Source organism: Natator depressus, chromosome 8, assembly GCF_965152275.1.
Source record: "Natator depressus isolate rNatDep1 chromosome 8, rNatDep2.hap1, whole genome shotgun sequence".
Classification (NCBI taxonomy): domain Eukaryota; kingdom Metazoa; phylum Chordata; order Testudines; family Cheloniidae; genus Natator; species Natator depressus.
This window is the reverse complement of record NC_134241.1, coordinates 106,337,494-106,350,117: the sequence shown is the minus strand read 5'-3', so window position 1 is coordinate 106,350,117 and position 12,624 is coordinate 106,337,494. Positions and strand designations below refer to the sequence as shown.

Here is a 12,624-nt window from a genome sequence, read left to right as displayed (position 1 = left end):
ACCAGGCGAACACACCCAAGAGGGGAGAGAAAAGAGCAGCAGAGAGAGAGGCTGCAGCGTCTGTCCCTCACTTGCCCCCCCCACCCCAAGCTGGAGAAACACAGGCCCAGCTACTCCGAGACCTGGCAGACTCGTACCAGCTCTGGGCTGTTCAGGGCACTGCTTCTAGCTGCCGCTGTCTGGCTGCGGGCTCATAGCCGTGGTGCACAATACACAGCCTTGGCCGGCTAAGCCAGACTCGTGTTCGACAGAAGGCAAAGGAGGGGGGCAGAAAAGAACAAAGAGGGGAAGGAAAAGGTCACACCAGGTGTGTGTGTGGGGCGGGGGGGCGTATGACAGTCTCACGTCCCAGGGGACGTTGGGATTCAGCTGGAGCCAGGGAGGTGGCGCTGTGATCTGGGTCCTTCTCTCCCGCCCAGTCTGGCCAGGACAGCTCTCAGGATCAGGGGGACGAAGGCCCAGGGTACCAAGAGACGGGGGTGGCATCCGGGATGGTGCAGCTTGCTTCAATAGCCAATTTTTCTCCCCAAAGTTTCTTTCTTTAAGGACCCAGAAGGCAGTGGTGGCAGGAACAGCCCATGGCCTCATTATTTCGTCCACCTACTAGGCCTAGTTTCTGAGAAACCAATTTTGGCCCATTGATTTCTGGTCCCACCCTGTTCTTGTTCCCCCAGCATGATCTTGGCGGAGTCCTCGAGTTCTATCGGGAGGCCTTTTTGTTGGGACTAATTCAGCGCGTCTCCCTTTTGCACCTTTCCCCACCAACACTGGTTGTTATCAGTTATTGTGACATCTCAGCAATTTACATTCACATTTGACAGTTGAGCTCACAATTAGGGGAAATTTGTACGCCCAATTATTACAACGCACCTTCCTGTGCCCCGTGGGATCTGCACGCATTTCAGTGACATCTCTCTCTTGCCATTCACTGCGAGTGAATCAATCAGTCCCTTCTCCTCTGTCTTTATCTGAACACATTTAATGGCGGTGACTCATCCCACCAAACACAGAATGCTTAGCCGTGGGCTTTGGTTCCTTTCTATTTTGATTGTTGGTTGAATTACGAGTGAATATTTTATCTCTGGGATTGTGAAACTGTCACATTTCAGGTATCATTATATATTCATTTCTGCGAATCTTTTGCAAGCTTCAGAGCACACTACAAAACTATAAACCACGTGAGTACAGGGATCACTTCACTTCACCCACCACTGAAATGCAGCTGCTTCTGGAGTGGGATGCAATAGCTGTTTAACAAGGTTATGCAGCACTGTGGGGACAGGCGGACAGGAATCCTGCTAAAGGATGAGTAAATTGCAGTTACTCAGTGTGATAAAGTGGGACTGTTCTTAATGTTTGCTCTGAATATTGTGGGGGTGCCTCAATTTCCCCTATGCAGTTCTTAAGTATCTAGGTGGTGGGGTAAGGGTGTATGATCGTTGCAGAGCCCTAGAGGGCAGGTGTGTGCAGGGGTCTGGACACAGAGACTGGCCAACACCCTGTTTCCTGGCAACTGATGGCCTGGGCCCTTCCCCCCTGCAAGGTGAGAGCTAAAGGGTTGGAGAACAAAGGAATCAGGTGACCTCCTGGCCCAAGAAAGGGACAAAGCCCAGAGGAGGAGGGGCTGGAGAAAGTTTCAGTTTGGGGCTGGCTGGGGACATGGAGTGAAGGGCAGACGGGGTTGTCTGGCTCACTGACCCCCAAAATGGACCCGACTGAGGGGTCCTGTTCTCTGCACCTACAAGCTCTGGTTTAGACCATGTTCCTGTCGTTTAATAAACCTTCTGTTTTACTGGCTGGCTGAGAGTCCCGTCTGACTGCGGAGTTGGGGGGCAGGACCCTCTGGCTTCCCCAGGACTCTGCCTGGGTGGACTCGCTGTGGGAAGCGCATGAAGGGGCAGAGGATGCTGAATGCTCCGAGGTCAGACCCAGGAAGGTGGAGCCAGGTGAGCTGTGTGTCCTGCAGACAGGCTGCTCCCCGAGAGGAGACTTCCCCAGAGTCCTGCCTGGCTTCATGGGGAGCAGTTCCAGAGCATCGCCCGGGGACTCCGTGACACTCAGGTGACAAATTCTGCTGCCCCTCATCTTGCAAAACAAGGGAAGCAGGAAGGCAAGGAGTAAACAGCAGGTTCCCCAGAATAGTCAAGCCAAACAGAAATCCTTCAAAGTGGAAATCTAACCATTGCAAAGCAATACACAGGAGCAGAACTCACAACAGGTGATAAGGAAGAGGAAAATCAGAATGGCCAAAATGGAGTTCGAAGAACCAGGATCTAACGGTGTAAAAACAAAAGTTTCTTTAAGTCTATCAGACTCAAGAAGTCTGGGAAAGAACTGGTGGGTCCACTGGATCACCATCGGTTAAAGGAGCAGTAAAGGAAGCGCTGGACATTGCTGAGAAGCTAAATAATTTATTTGCTTCAATCTTCAACACCAAGGATGTTGGGGAGATCTGACCCCATTTTTGCTGTATTCTGGGACCAAATATGAGGTTCTCTCTGAGACTGAGATGCAAGAAGTAGGAGTTCTGGAGCAAATTGATCATTTAAAAACCAGTCCCCAGGCCCAGACGATATAAATCAAGGAGTTTGTGAAGGAGTTTAAGTACGAAGTAGCTGATCTGCTAACAAAACTCTGCAATCTTTCATTAAAACCAGACACTGTTCCAGAGGACTGGAGGGCTGCAAATGTTGTACCTATATTTTAAAAAAGGTCTCAGGGTGATCTGGATCTGACAAATTGGTAGAAACAATCATTTAAAACAGAATAGCAACACCTGGAAGATCATGATCTGGCAAGGTCTAGCCAGCATGGGTTCTGCAAAGGAAACTTGTGTCTCTCGAATCGCTTGGAATTCTTTAAACGTATCAGTTACGTAATGGATAAAGAAATGGCTGACATGCTTTATTTCAATTCCAAAAGGCCTTTCACTGGGCCCTGCACAAGAGGCTGCTAAGGAAGCCAAGTCATCACTGGGTGAGATGCAAAGTACTGTCATGGATCAAAAATTGGCTAAAGAGACAGGAAACAGCATAGGAGTAAATGGTCAATTCTCATCCCAGCAGAAGGAGAACAGCAGGGCCTCAAGGCTCCGTACCAGGTCCCGTGCTGTTTGATATGTTTATTAACGACCTGGGGAGCAGGGGAGCAAAATCTGCAGCTGACACAGAATTATTTAGATGAGTCAGGACCAGAGGGGCCTGGGAGAACTTCAGAGAGAGCTGAACAAGCCATGTGAATGAGCAACATGATAGCAAATGGACTCCAACATCAAATCAAAGTAATGCATGAATAAGGGTATGTCTACACTACGAAATTAGGTCGAATTTATAGAAGTCGGTTTTGTAGAAAGTGGTTTTATACAGTTGATTGTGTGTGTCCCCACACAAGTGCTCTAAGTGCATGTAGTCGGCGGAGTGTGTCCACAGTACCGAGGCAACTGTCGACTTCTGGAGCGTTGCACTGTGAGTGGCTATCCCACAGTTCCCGCAGTCTCTGCCGCCCATTTGAATTCTGGGTAGAAATCCCAGTGCCTGATGGGGCTAAAACATTGTCGCGGGTGGTTCTGGGTACATATCGTCAGGCCCCCCTTCCCTCCCTCCCTCCGTGAAAGCCAGGGCAGACAATCATTTTGCACCTTTTTTCCTGGGTTACCCGTGCAGACGCCATACCACGGCAAGCATGGAGCCCGCTCAGCTCACCGTCACCGTATGTCTCCTGGGTGCTGGCAGACGCGGTACTGCATTGCTACACAGCAGCAGTTTATTGCCTTTTGGCAGCAGACAGTGCAGTATGCCTGGTAGCCGTCATCGACATAGTCCTGGGTGCTCTTTTAACCAGGCGCCTGGGCAAACATGGGCGTGACTCAGCCAGGTCATTTCCCTTTTAAGTTTCATCTCGTGGCGATTCAGTCCTACCGGCAGTGCGCTGTCTTTTAACCTCCAGCCAGCAGAAGAGGATGGCTAGTCGTCATGCTGCACCGTCTTCTGCCGAGCACCTAGGAGATGACGATGGCTAGCGGTCGTACTGCACAGTCTGCTGCCAGCAAGATGTATAAAGATAGATGAAGTGGCTCAAAACAAGAAATAGACCAGATTTGTTTTATATTCATTTTCTCCTCCCTCCCTCTTCCCTCTGTGAAATCACCGGCCTGCTAAACCCAGTTTTGAGTTCTATCCTTGAGGGGGCCATTCAATTTCTCGCAAAGCCACCCCCTTTATTGATTTTAATTCCCTGTAAGCCAACCCTGTAAGCCATGTCATCAGTCGCCCCTCCCTCCGTCAGAGCAATGGCAGACAATCGTTCCGCGCCTTTTTTTCTGTGCAGACGCCATACCACGGCAAGCATGGAGCCAGCTCAGCTCACTTTGGCAATCAGGAGCACATTAAACACCATGCGCATTATCCAGAAGTATATGCAGCACCAGAACCTGGCAAAGCGATACCGGGCGAGTAGGCGACGTCAGCGCGGGGACGAGAGTGATGAGGACATGGACACAGACTTCTCTCAAAGCAGGGGCCCTGGCAATGTGGGCATCATGGTGCTAATGGGGCACGTTCATGCTGTGGAACGCCGATTCTGGGTTCGGGAAACAAGCACAGACTGGTGGGACCCGCATAGTGTTGCAGGTCTGGGACGATTCCCAGTGGTTGCGAAACTTTCACATGCGTAAGGGCACTTTCATGGAACTTTGTGACTTGCTTTCCCCTGCCCTGAGGCACAAGAATACCAAGATGAGAGCAGCCCTCACAGTTGAGAAGTGAGTGGCAATAGCCCTGTGGAAGCTTGCAATGCCAGGCAGCTACCGGTCAGTCGGGAATCAATTTGGAGTGGGCAAATTTACTGTGGGGGCTGCTGTGATGCAAGTAGCCAACGCAATCAAAGATCTGCTGATATCAAGGGTAGTGACCCTGGGAAATGTGCAGGTCATAGTGGATGGCTTTGCTGCAATGGGATTCCCTAACTGTGGTGGGGCCGTAGACGGAACCCATATCCCTATCTTGGCACCGGAGCACCAAGCCGGCGAGTACATAAACCGCAAGGGGTCTTTTCAATAGTGCTGCAAGCACTGGTAGATCACAAGGGATGTTTCACCAACATCAGCGTGGGATGGCTGGGAAAGGTACATGACGCTCACATCTTCAGGAACTCTGGTCTGTTTCAAAAGCTGCAAGAAGGGACTTTATTCCCAGACCAGAAAATAACCGTTGGGGACATTGAAATGCCTATAGTTATCCTTGGGGACCCAGCCTACCCCTTAATGCCAAGGCTCATGAAGCCATACACAGGCAGCCTGGACAGTAGTCAGGAGCTGTTCAGCTACAGGCTGAGCAAGTGTAGAATGGTGGTAGAATGTGTATTTGGACATTTAAAGGGTCGCTGGCGCAGTTTACTGACTCGCTTAGACCTCAGCGAAACCAATATTCCCATTGTTATTACTGCTTGTTGTGCACTCCATAATATCTGTGAGAGTAAGGGGGAGACGTTTATGGCGGGGTGGGAGGTTGAGGCAAATCGCCTGGCTGCTGGTTTCACACAGCGAGATACCAGGGCGGTTAGAAGAGCACAGGAGGGCATGGTGCGCATCAGAGAAGCTTTGAAAACCAGTTTCATGACTGGACAGGCTACGGTGTGAAACTTCTGTTTGTTTCTCCATGATGAAACCCCCCACTCCTTGGTTCACTCTACTTCCCTGTAAGCTAACCACCCTCCCCTCCCCCCTTTGATCACCGCTTGCAGAGGCAATAAAGTCATTGTTGCTTCACATTCATGCAGTCTTTATTCATTCATCACACAAATAGGGGGATAACTACCAAGGTAGCCCAGGAGGGGTGGTGGAGGAGAGAAGCACCAGGAGGGGAGGTGGAGGAGGGAAGGACAAGGCCACACAGCACTTTAAAAGTTTAAAACTTTAAAACTTATTGAATGCCAGCCTTCAGTTGCTTGGGCAATCCTCGGGTGGCGTGGCTGGGTGGCCGGAGGCCCCCCCACCGCGTTCTTGGGCGTCTGGGTAAGGAGGCTATGGAACTTGGGGAGGAGGGCAGTTGGTTACACAGGGGCTGTAGCGGCGGTCTGTGCTCCTGCTGCCTTTCCTGCAGCTCAACCATACGCTGGAGCATATTGGTTTGATCCTCCAGCAGCCTCAGCATTGAATCCTGCCTCCTCTCATCACGCTGCTGCCACCTTTCAGCTTCAGCCCTCTCTTCAGCCCGCCTCTTACTCTCTTCAGCCCACCACTTACTCTCTTCAGCCCGCCACCTCTCCTCCCGGTCATATTGTACTTTCCTGCACTCTGACATTGTCTGCCTCCACGCATTTGTCTGTGCTCTGTCAGTGTGGGAGGACACCATGAGCTCAGAGAACATTTCATCACGAGTGCGTTTTTTTCGCGTTCTAATCTTCACTAGCCTCTGGGAAGGAGAAGATCCTGTGATCATTGAAACACACGCAGCTGGTGGAGAAAAAAAAAGAGACAGTGGTATTTAAAAGGACACATTTTCTAGAAGAATGGCTACACTCTTTCACGGTAAACCTTGCTGTTAACATTACATACACAGCACATGTGCTTTCGTTCCAAGGTCGCATTTTGCCTCCCCCCACCATGTGGCTAGCCCCTCACCCCCCCGCCCCGCAGCTAACAGCAGGGAACATTTCTGTTCAGCCACAGGCAAACAGCCCAGCAGGAACGGGCACCTCTGCATGTCCCCTTAAGAAAAGCACCCTATTTCAACCAGGTGACCATGAATGATATCACTCTCCTGAGGATAACACAGAGAGATAAAGAACGGATGTTGTTTGAATGCCAGCAAACATACACTGCAATGCTTTGTTCTACAATGATTCCCGAGTACGTGCTACTGGCCTGGTGTGGTAAAATGTCCTACCATGGTGGGTGGAATAAGGCTGCCCTCCCCAGAAACCTTTTGCAAAGGCTTTGGGAGTACATCCAGGAGAGCCTCAAATGCCAGGGCAAATTAATCATTAAACATGCTTGCTTTTAACCATGTATAGTATTTTAAAAGGTACACTCACCAGAGGTCCCTTCTCCGCCTGGCGGGTCCAGGAGGCAGCCTTGGGTGGGTCCGGGGGGGACTGCCTCCAGGTCCACGGTGAGAAACAGTTCCTGGCTGTCGGGAAAACCGGTTTCTCTGCTTGCTTGCTGTGAGCTATCTACAACATCATCATCATCTTCCTCGTCCCCAAAACCTGCTTCTGTGTTGCCGCCATCTCCATTGAAGGAGTCAAACAACACGGCTGGGGTAGTGGTGGCTGAACCCCCTAAAATGGCATGCAGCTCATCATAGAAGCGGCATGTTTGGGGCTCTGACCCGGAGCAGGCGTTTGCCTCTCTGGTTTTCTGGTAGGCTTGCCTCAGCTCCTTAAGTTTCACACAGCACTGCTTCGGGTCCCTGTTATGGCCTCTGTCCTTCATGCCCTGGGAGATTTTGACAAATGTTTTGGCATTTCTAAAACTGGAATGGAGTTCTGATAGCACGGATTCCTCTCCCCATACAGCAATCAGATCCTGTACCTCCCGTTCAGTCCATGCTGGAGCTCTTTTGCGATTCTGGGACTCCATCATGGTCACCTCTGCTGATGAGCTCTGGCCAGCGTGGCAAGCTTCAGGTGACCATGCAAACAGGAAATTGAAATTCAAAAGTTTGCGGGCCTTCTCCTGTCTACCTGGCCAGTGCATCTGAGTTGAGAGTGCTGTCCAGAGCGGTCACAATAGAGCACTCTGGGATAGTTCCCGGAGGCCAATACCGTCTAATTGCGTCCACAGTACCCCAAATTCGACCCGGCAAGGCTGATTTAAGCGCTAATCCACTTGTCAGAGGTGGATTAAGGAAATCGATTTTAAGAGCCCTTTAAGTCGAAAAAAAGGGCTTCATCGTGTGGACGGGTGCAGGTTTACATCGATTTAACGCTGCTAAATTTGACCTAAACTCCTAGCGTAGACCAGGGCTAAGAGGGCCCATGATAAATGCCTATAAAAATGTATGTTCTAGAGACAAGCGATCAGAAACTTTTTTCTTCCTGTCTCACAACACACAAGCAGGAGGAATGAGATTAAAGGGGGAAACTGAAAACCAATAAAAGGAAATAGTTTTTCATACAGTGAGTACTTAGCTGGTGGAATTCATGGCCACAGGAAATTGTCGAAGTCAAGACCTTAGTAAGATTCAAAAGGGGACTGGATATTTCTATGGCAAGACTGTCTCCAGAGGTATCAGTATTAGTGGTAACAGATTTTGTGGCAGGGAGAGTAAACCTACTGCTGTGGGGCTTAACCCATCTCTGGCTATTAGGGACCAGGAGGAGAACGAATGTGGGGGGCAGATTATTCCACTGCTATTGCAGGGCTTCTGCACCTTCCACTGAAGCAGCTGGTGCTAGCCTCTGCCTGAGGCAGGCTGCTGGGCTTGGTGGGCCTCAGGTGGTATAATGCCGCAGTCTGTCTGCAGACGCAGCCTGGGGTCTTTTCTGCCTTCCAGCCAGGTAGCACTGTGCTGGGGAGTTTGGGTCAGCACTGACTCAGGGAGTGAGCGCCCCTGCCCCACATGCCCAGCACAGCAAGACACTGAGTGCCCCTTAGCATGTCCCATCCAAGTACTGATGAGGCACGACCAGGTCTGGCCCTGCCTGGCTTATAAGAACAACTCACCTCCCATCCTAAGGCAGCATTTGAGGCTTTCCTGCGTGCAGCTCACCTGCCACCTCCCCTTGGTTTCAGCAGTCGGCAGCCACCAGCCAGGCCCACACCCGGGTAGAGAAACGCCAGGTGTGCTGGGTTCTGGAGGAAGGGTACAATAAGGTCACGGTTGTATCAGGAAAGCCACCCATGTCCTCAATTGAAAATTGACCCATTGTTTCTATTAACAAATCCCTCCTGCCTCTACCATGCTCACTGCCGCACTCCAGTCAGGCTGTGAGATCCTGGGGGCCCATTGGGGCCTTGCAAGAGACACCTGATTGCTCTGCTGGCTCCCAGCTGTGGTGCCCTGACGTCGCTGGTGTCCCACCAGGCGGTCAGAGGCACCACGTGGCCATGAACGCCACAGCCCAGGCCCGTGCTGCGGCAGTGCCAAACCTGCCAGGCATGTTCCAAACCCTCCAAAGGGGAGAGACGGACGGGGGTAAAGGAAACAGACATCACGGCCAACCAACAGGATGGGGGGAGCAGCTTGTTGGCCACAGGTTTGTTTGGCTGTCGTCAACACACTCAATTCTCCCCACTCCCTACCACCCTCCTGCTTTTCTCCCACTCCAGTCCCAGTGGTCTGGCATACCCCCCAGCTCCCTCCTCCAGGCAGGGGAGTAGTTCACTTTGGCGCTGAAACAGGGCTTGACCAGCTGGATCCTTGAGGGCACCGTGTGTCAGGGACTGGACTGTAGCAGGTGCGGTCAGAGCAGGAGTCAGGCCTAGTGGTCAGAGCAGGAGGTCCGAGCCAGAGTCCCAATGCCAGAACCAAGAGTCAAGACAGAGTCAGAACCAGGAGCCTTGGCCGAGGGTCCCAGCAGGAGCGAGGGTGGGACAGGACCAGAGCAAGGGCGGGGTCTGGGCTGGGGCAGGGCAGAAGCCAGGCAGGAGTGAGGCACACGCAGGAAGGCAGAGACTCTGCAGGTGTGTGCTCTGCTGCTGGGCTTGTAAATCAGCCTGCTGAGCCTGCAGCCACGCAGATCCTGGCGTTACTCCGGTGGCCCCCGGGCAGCGCAACTGAGCCTGGTAGGGGAGCAGGGCAGAGGCTGGCCTGACCCCGACACCGCAGGTGGGGCGAGGCTGCTCAGGCGGATAGCAGCTTTCCGAGCTGGAGTTCTGCACGTGGGGGAAACAGGGCCAGGCTGGTGCCGCTGGCGGAAGAGAGTGACCCGAGAAGGGACGAGGGGCAATCCGCAGGGATGCCCACCACTAGGAGGGGGCGACATGGCCAGAGGCTGAGTCTGGAATGGATGGAGGGGTGACGTGGGTGTCGGCAAGGCCAGAGGAGAGACAGATGGACGAGCGTTTTGCTGCCTGGCTGGTGAAACGATGGAGGGGAGCCAGACATGGCGCGGCAGGGGTGGGGGCGGGACGCGGGGAGGGGTGTTGAAGAGGACGCCCAGGTGCCAGGACTGGGTGTCAGGGAGGCAGGATGGGGGGCTGTCATCAGTGAGAGAACAGGGCAACCCCCATTCTTCCTGAGCCGCCGGGGCTTCCGACAGGCCCTCGGGGGTGACCCGGGGTGTTCACACCCCCTCTGACTCACCCCATACACTCTCCCGAGTCCTGCGCGGGGCAGATCTCTGAGGCATGTGGCCAACAACGCTCCCTTTGGTTGGAGGCATCCAGGCCTCCCGTTTGCCAAGGGCTGCTCCCACTAACACATTCAGTGCACCCAGCGGCCCTGCACTTTATCACTGCTCATCTCCTTCCCGCTCTCCAGCACTCTCAAACCCTGGGTTGTGGGCTCCTCGTCATGGGGAATCTCCACCGGGCTCCAGCCAGGCACAAAGCGTGCGAACATTTCCATGCCCTGGGACAGGAGCCCTGTGTGCTGTGGGGTCTGCACACACCCACTGTCCTCAAAACACACTTGTGCTGCTGTGGCAGCCCCTCAGCCTGGCCGGGAGCCCAGCCTGTCAGAGCCACCAGACTCAGCCCCAAATGGGCACTTCACCACCATCAGCGAAAGTCCTCAGCACCCCTCCCCTGGGCCAAGCCCTGGCCCTGCCCACGCTGTGCCCTCTCCCCCATGCTGGTGCCCAAGCAAGCAGGAACTCAGCTCCGCTGCTGTCTGGGGGGCCTGGTGTTAGGGGTGGCCCGGTGACCTGGCCCTGGGGTGACCCGGGCACTTGGGTGGCCCGGCACTGGGGGCCAGCGCTTAGGCCAGCCCGGTGCTGGGGCCAGTGCTGAGGCTGGCAGCCTGGCACTCCGGCTGGTGGCCCGGCACTGGAGGCTGGCACTGGGGTGGCCCAGGCACTGGGGGCCAGCGCTGAGGCCAGCCCGGCACGGGGACTGGTGCTGAGGCCGGCAGCCCAGCATTGAGGCTGGCGGCCCGGCACTGGCAGCTGGCATGGGGTGGCTTGGCAGCCCAGTGCTGGTGCTGGCCAGGGGACTGGGACAGTTCGGCTGGGGCTCCTCTGGCTGTGAAAAGGGAGTGGGCACTCGGGGCTCCAGCGGACTGGAGATGGGGCAGGGCCTTGGGCGCAAGGGGCGGGGCTGAGTGGCTAGCCTCCCCAAAGGAGGGGCTAATGCGCCGCCCATGGTGAGCACCATTGTGCAGAGGCCATGGCTCTGCTCTGCCCAGCCTGGCGACTACGGGCTCCTTGGAGAGGGCTGCAGGCCTCAGATACACCACTCCCGGAGGAGGTGCTGACCTGCTGGACCCAGAGCCGCCAGAGGAAACAGCTCCCCTTCAGCCTCCCCAGGCTGGGCGCACCAGGGCACCTCGCACCGCGCGGCCGGGGAGAAGAGCTGAGGTCTTGTGCAATACAGCGGATCCTCCCTGTGCCAGCCCCATTTCAGCCCAGTATTTCAGCCCCAAAGCAGGTCCCCCAACAGGCTGGATGGAGCTGCCAGCCTCCCTCGGCCCTTCAGGCAGGGTGCCCCGAGCCCAGCCAGCCTGGTAGCGGTGTACGGCCAGCACACAGCTGGTCAGGCTCCGGGCTCAGCTCACGTCCAGTTCTTTAGGCCAGGAGGGAGTGGAGAACCGCTGGCCCTGTGGAAGTCAGCGCCCCAGCTGCTCCTCACTGGCAACCCAGCACCAACCCGGGGCCTGGCTGGAGAAGGGCTTTTCTCCTCCCCGATCAGCTCCACCCACAGGGCTGGTCTTACCATGAGGCAAACTGAGGCAGCTGCCTCAGGTGCCAGACTGGGGGAATGGGGGGAGCTCCACGAGGACCCAGAGTGTAGAAAATGGTGTCTGCTGCTGGTGCATCTAGATTCTCTCTGCTCTGGATGCACAGAGAGGGGGGAGAGCTGGGCTGGAGGGAGGAGGGCACAAGAGACAGAACAGGCAGGCAGGAGACAAGGTGAGGGGGAATCACAGAAAGCAGCAGGAGCTGCAGGGAGAGAGAGGAGGAGGAGGAGCCTCTTATGTACCTCGCTAGCACTCCAGGAGCCTGGACTGATTAACACCAGCTTCTCGGGGAGCTTCCTCTTTCCTCCTGCTTCCCTGAACCCACTGAGGAGAGCAGGCAGTCAGCTGAAGTAGTAGGAGCCAGTTAGTCCCTTAAGACGCTGACATCTTCCCTCACTCAGGCCCTGCTACCAGTCTGCTTATTTGTCCCCTTCAACTGAGTGCTGGGAGCCACTATAGCTGGTCCAGAACAGCAGCCATGAGTGAAAGAAGAAAACGCCCCTCTGGGGCAGCATTCAGAAAAAGAAAGAAAGCAAAGAAAGCTTTTCTATCGAAGCAGGAAGGAGCTCTCCTGAGATACGTAGACACAAATGTTCTCGATGAGCCTTCCGGCCCCAGTGAGGATGTGAGTGGTGAGGAGAGGCCTGATCTTCCAGGTAGTCAGAGTGCAGGTGACCTGGCAGCTACTGCAGCATCCATATCTCCACTGCAAATGGATGTAGCCCTGCACATTGCTGGAGAAAAGTGTAGATCAGAGAAGAGTGTGGTGGAGGCGCAAGAAACA

General features: G+C 54.4%; 1 protein-coding gene across 1 annotated transcript; it reads right to left on the bottom strand.

The window, feature by feature from the left end:
• Positions 1-5,918: 5,918 nt before the first annotated feature.
• Positions 5,919-8,742, bottom strand: LOC141993028 (uncharacterized). Its single transcript, XM_074962367.1, has 3 exons — positions 8,666-8,742; positions 7,033-7,620; positions 5,919-6,451 (listed from the first exon to the last, which is right to left on the bottom strand). The coding sequence occupies exons 1-3, from the start codon at positions 8,670-8,672 to the stop codon at positions 5,919-5,921; spliced, it is 1,128 nt and encodes a 375-aa protein (XP_074818468.1). The 5' UTR covers positions 8,673-8,742.
• Positions 8,743-12,624: the final 3,882 nt, after the last annotated feature.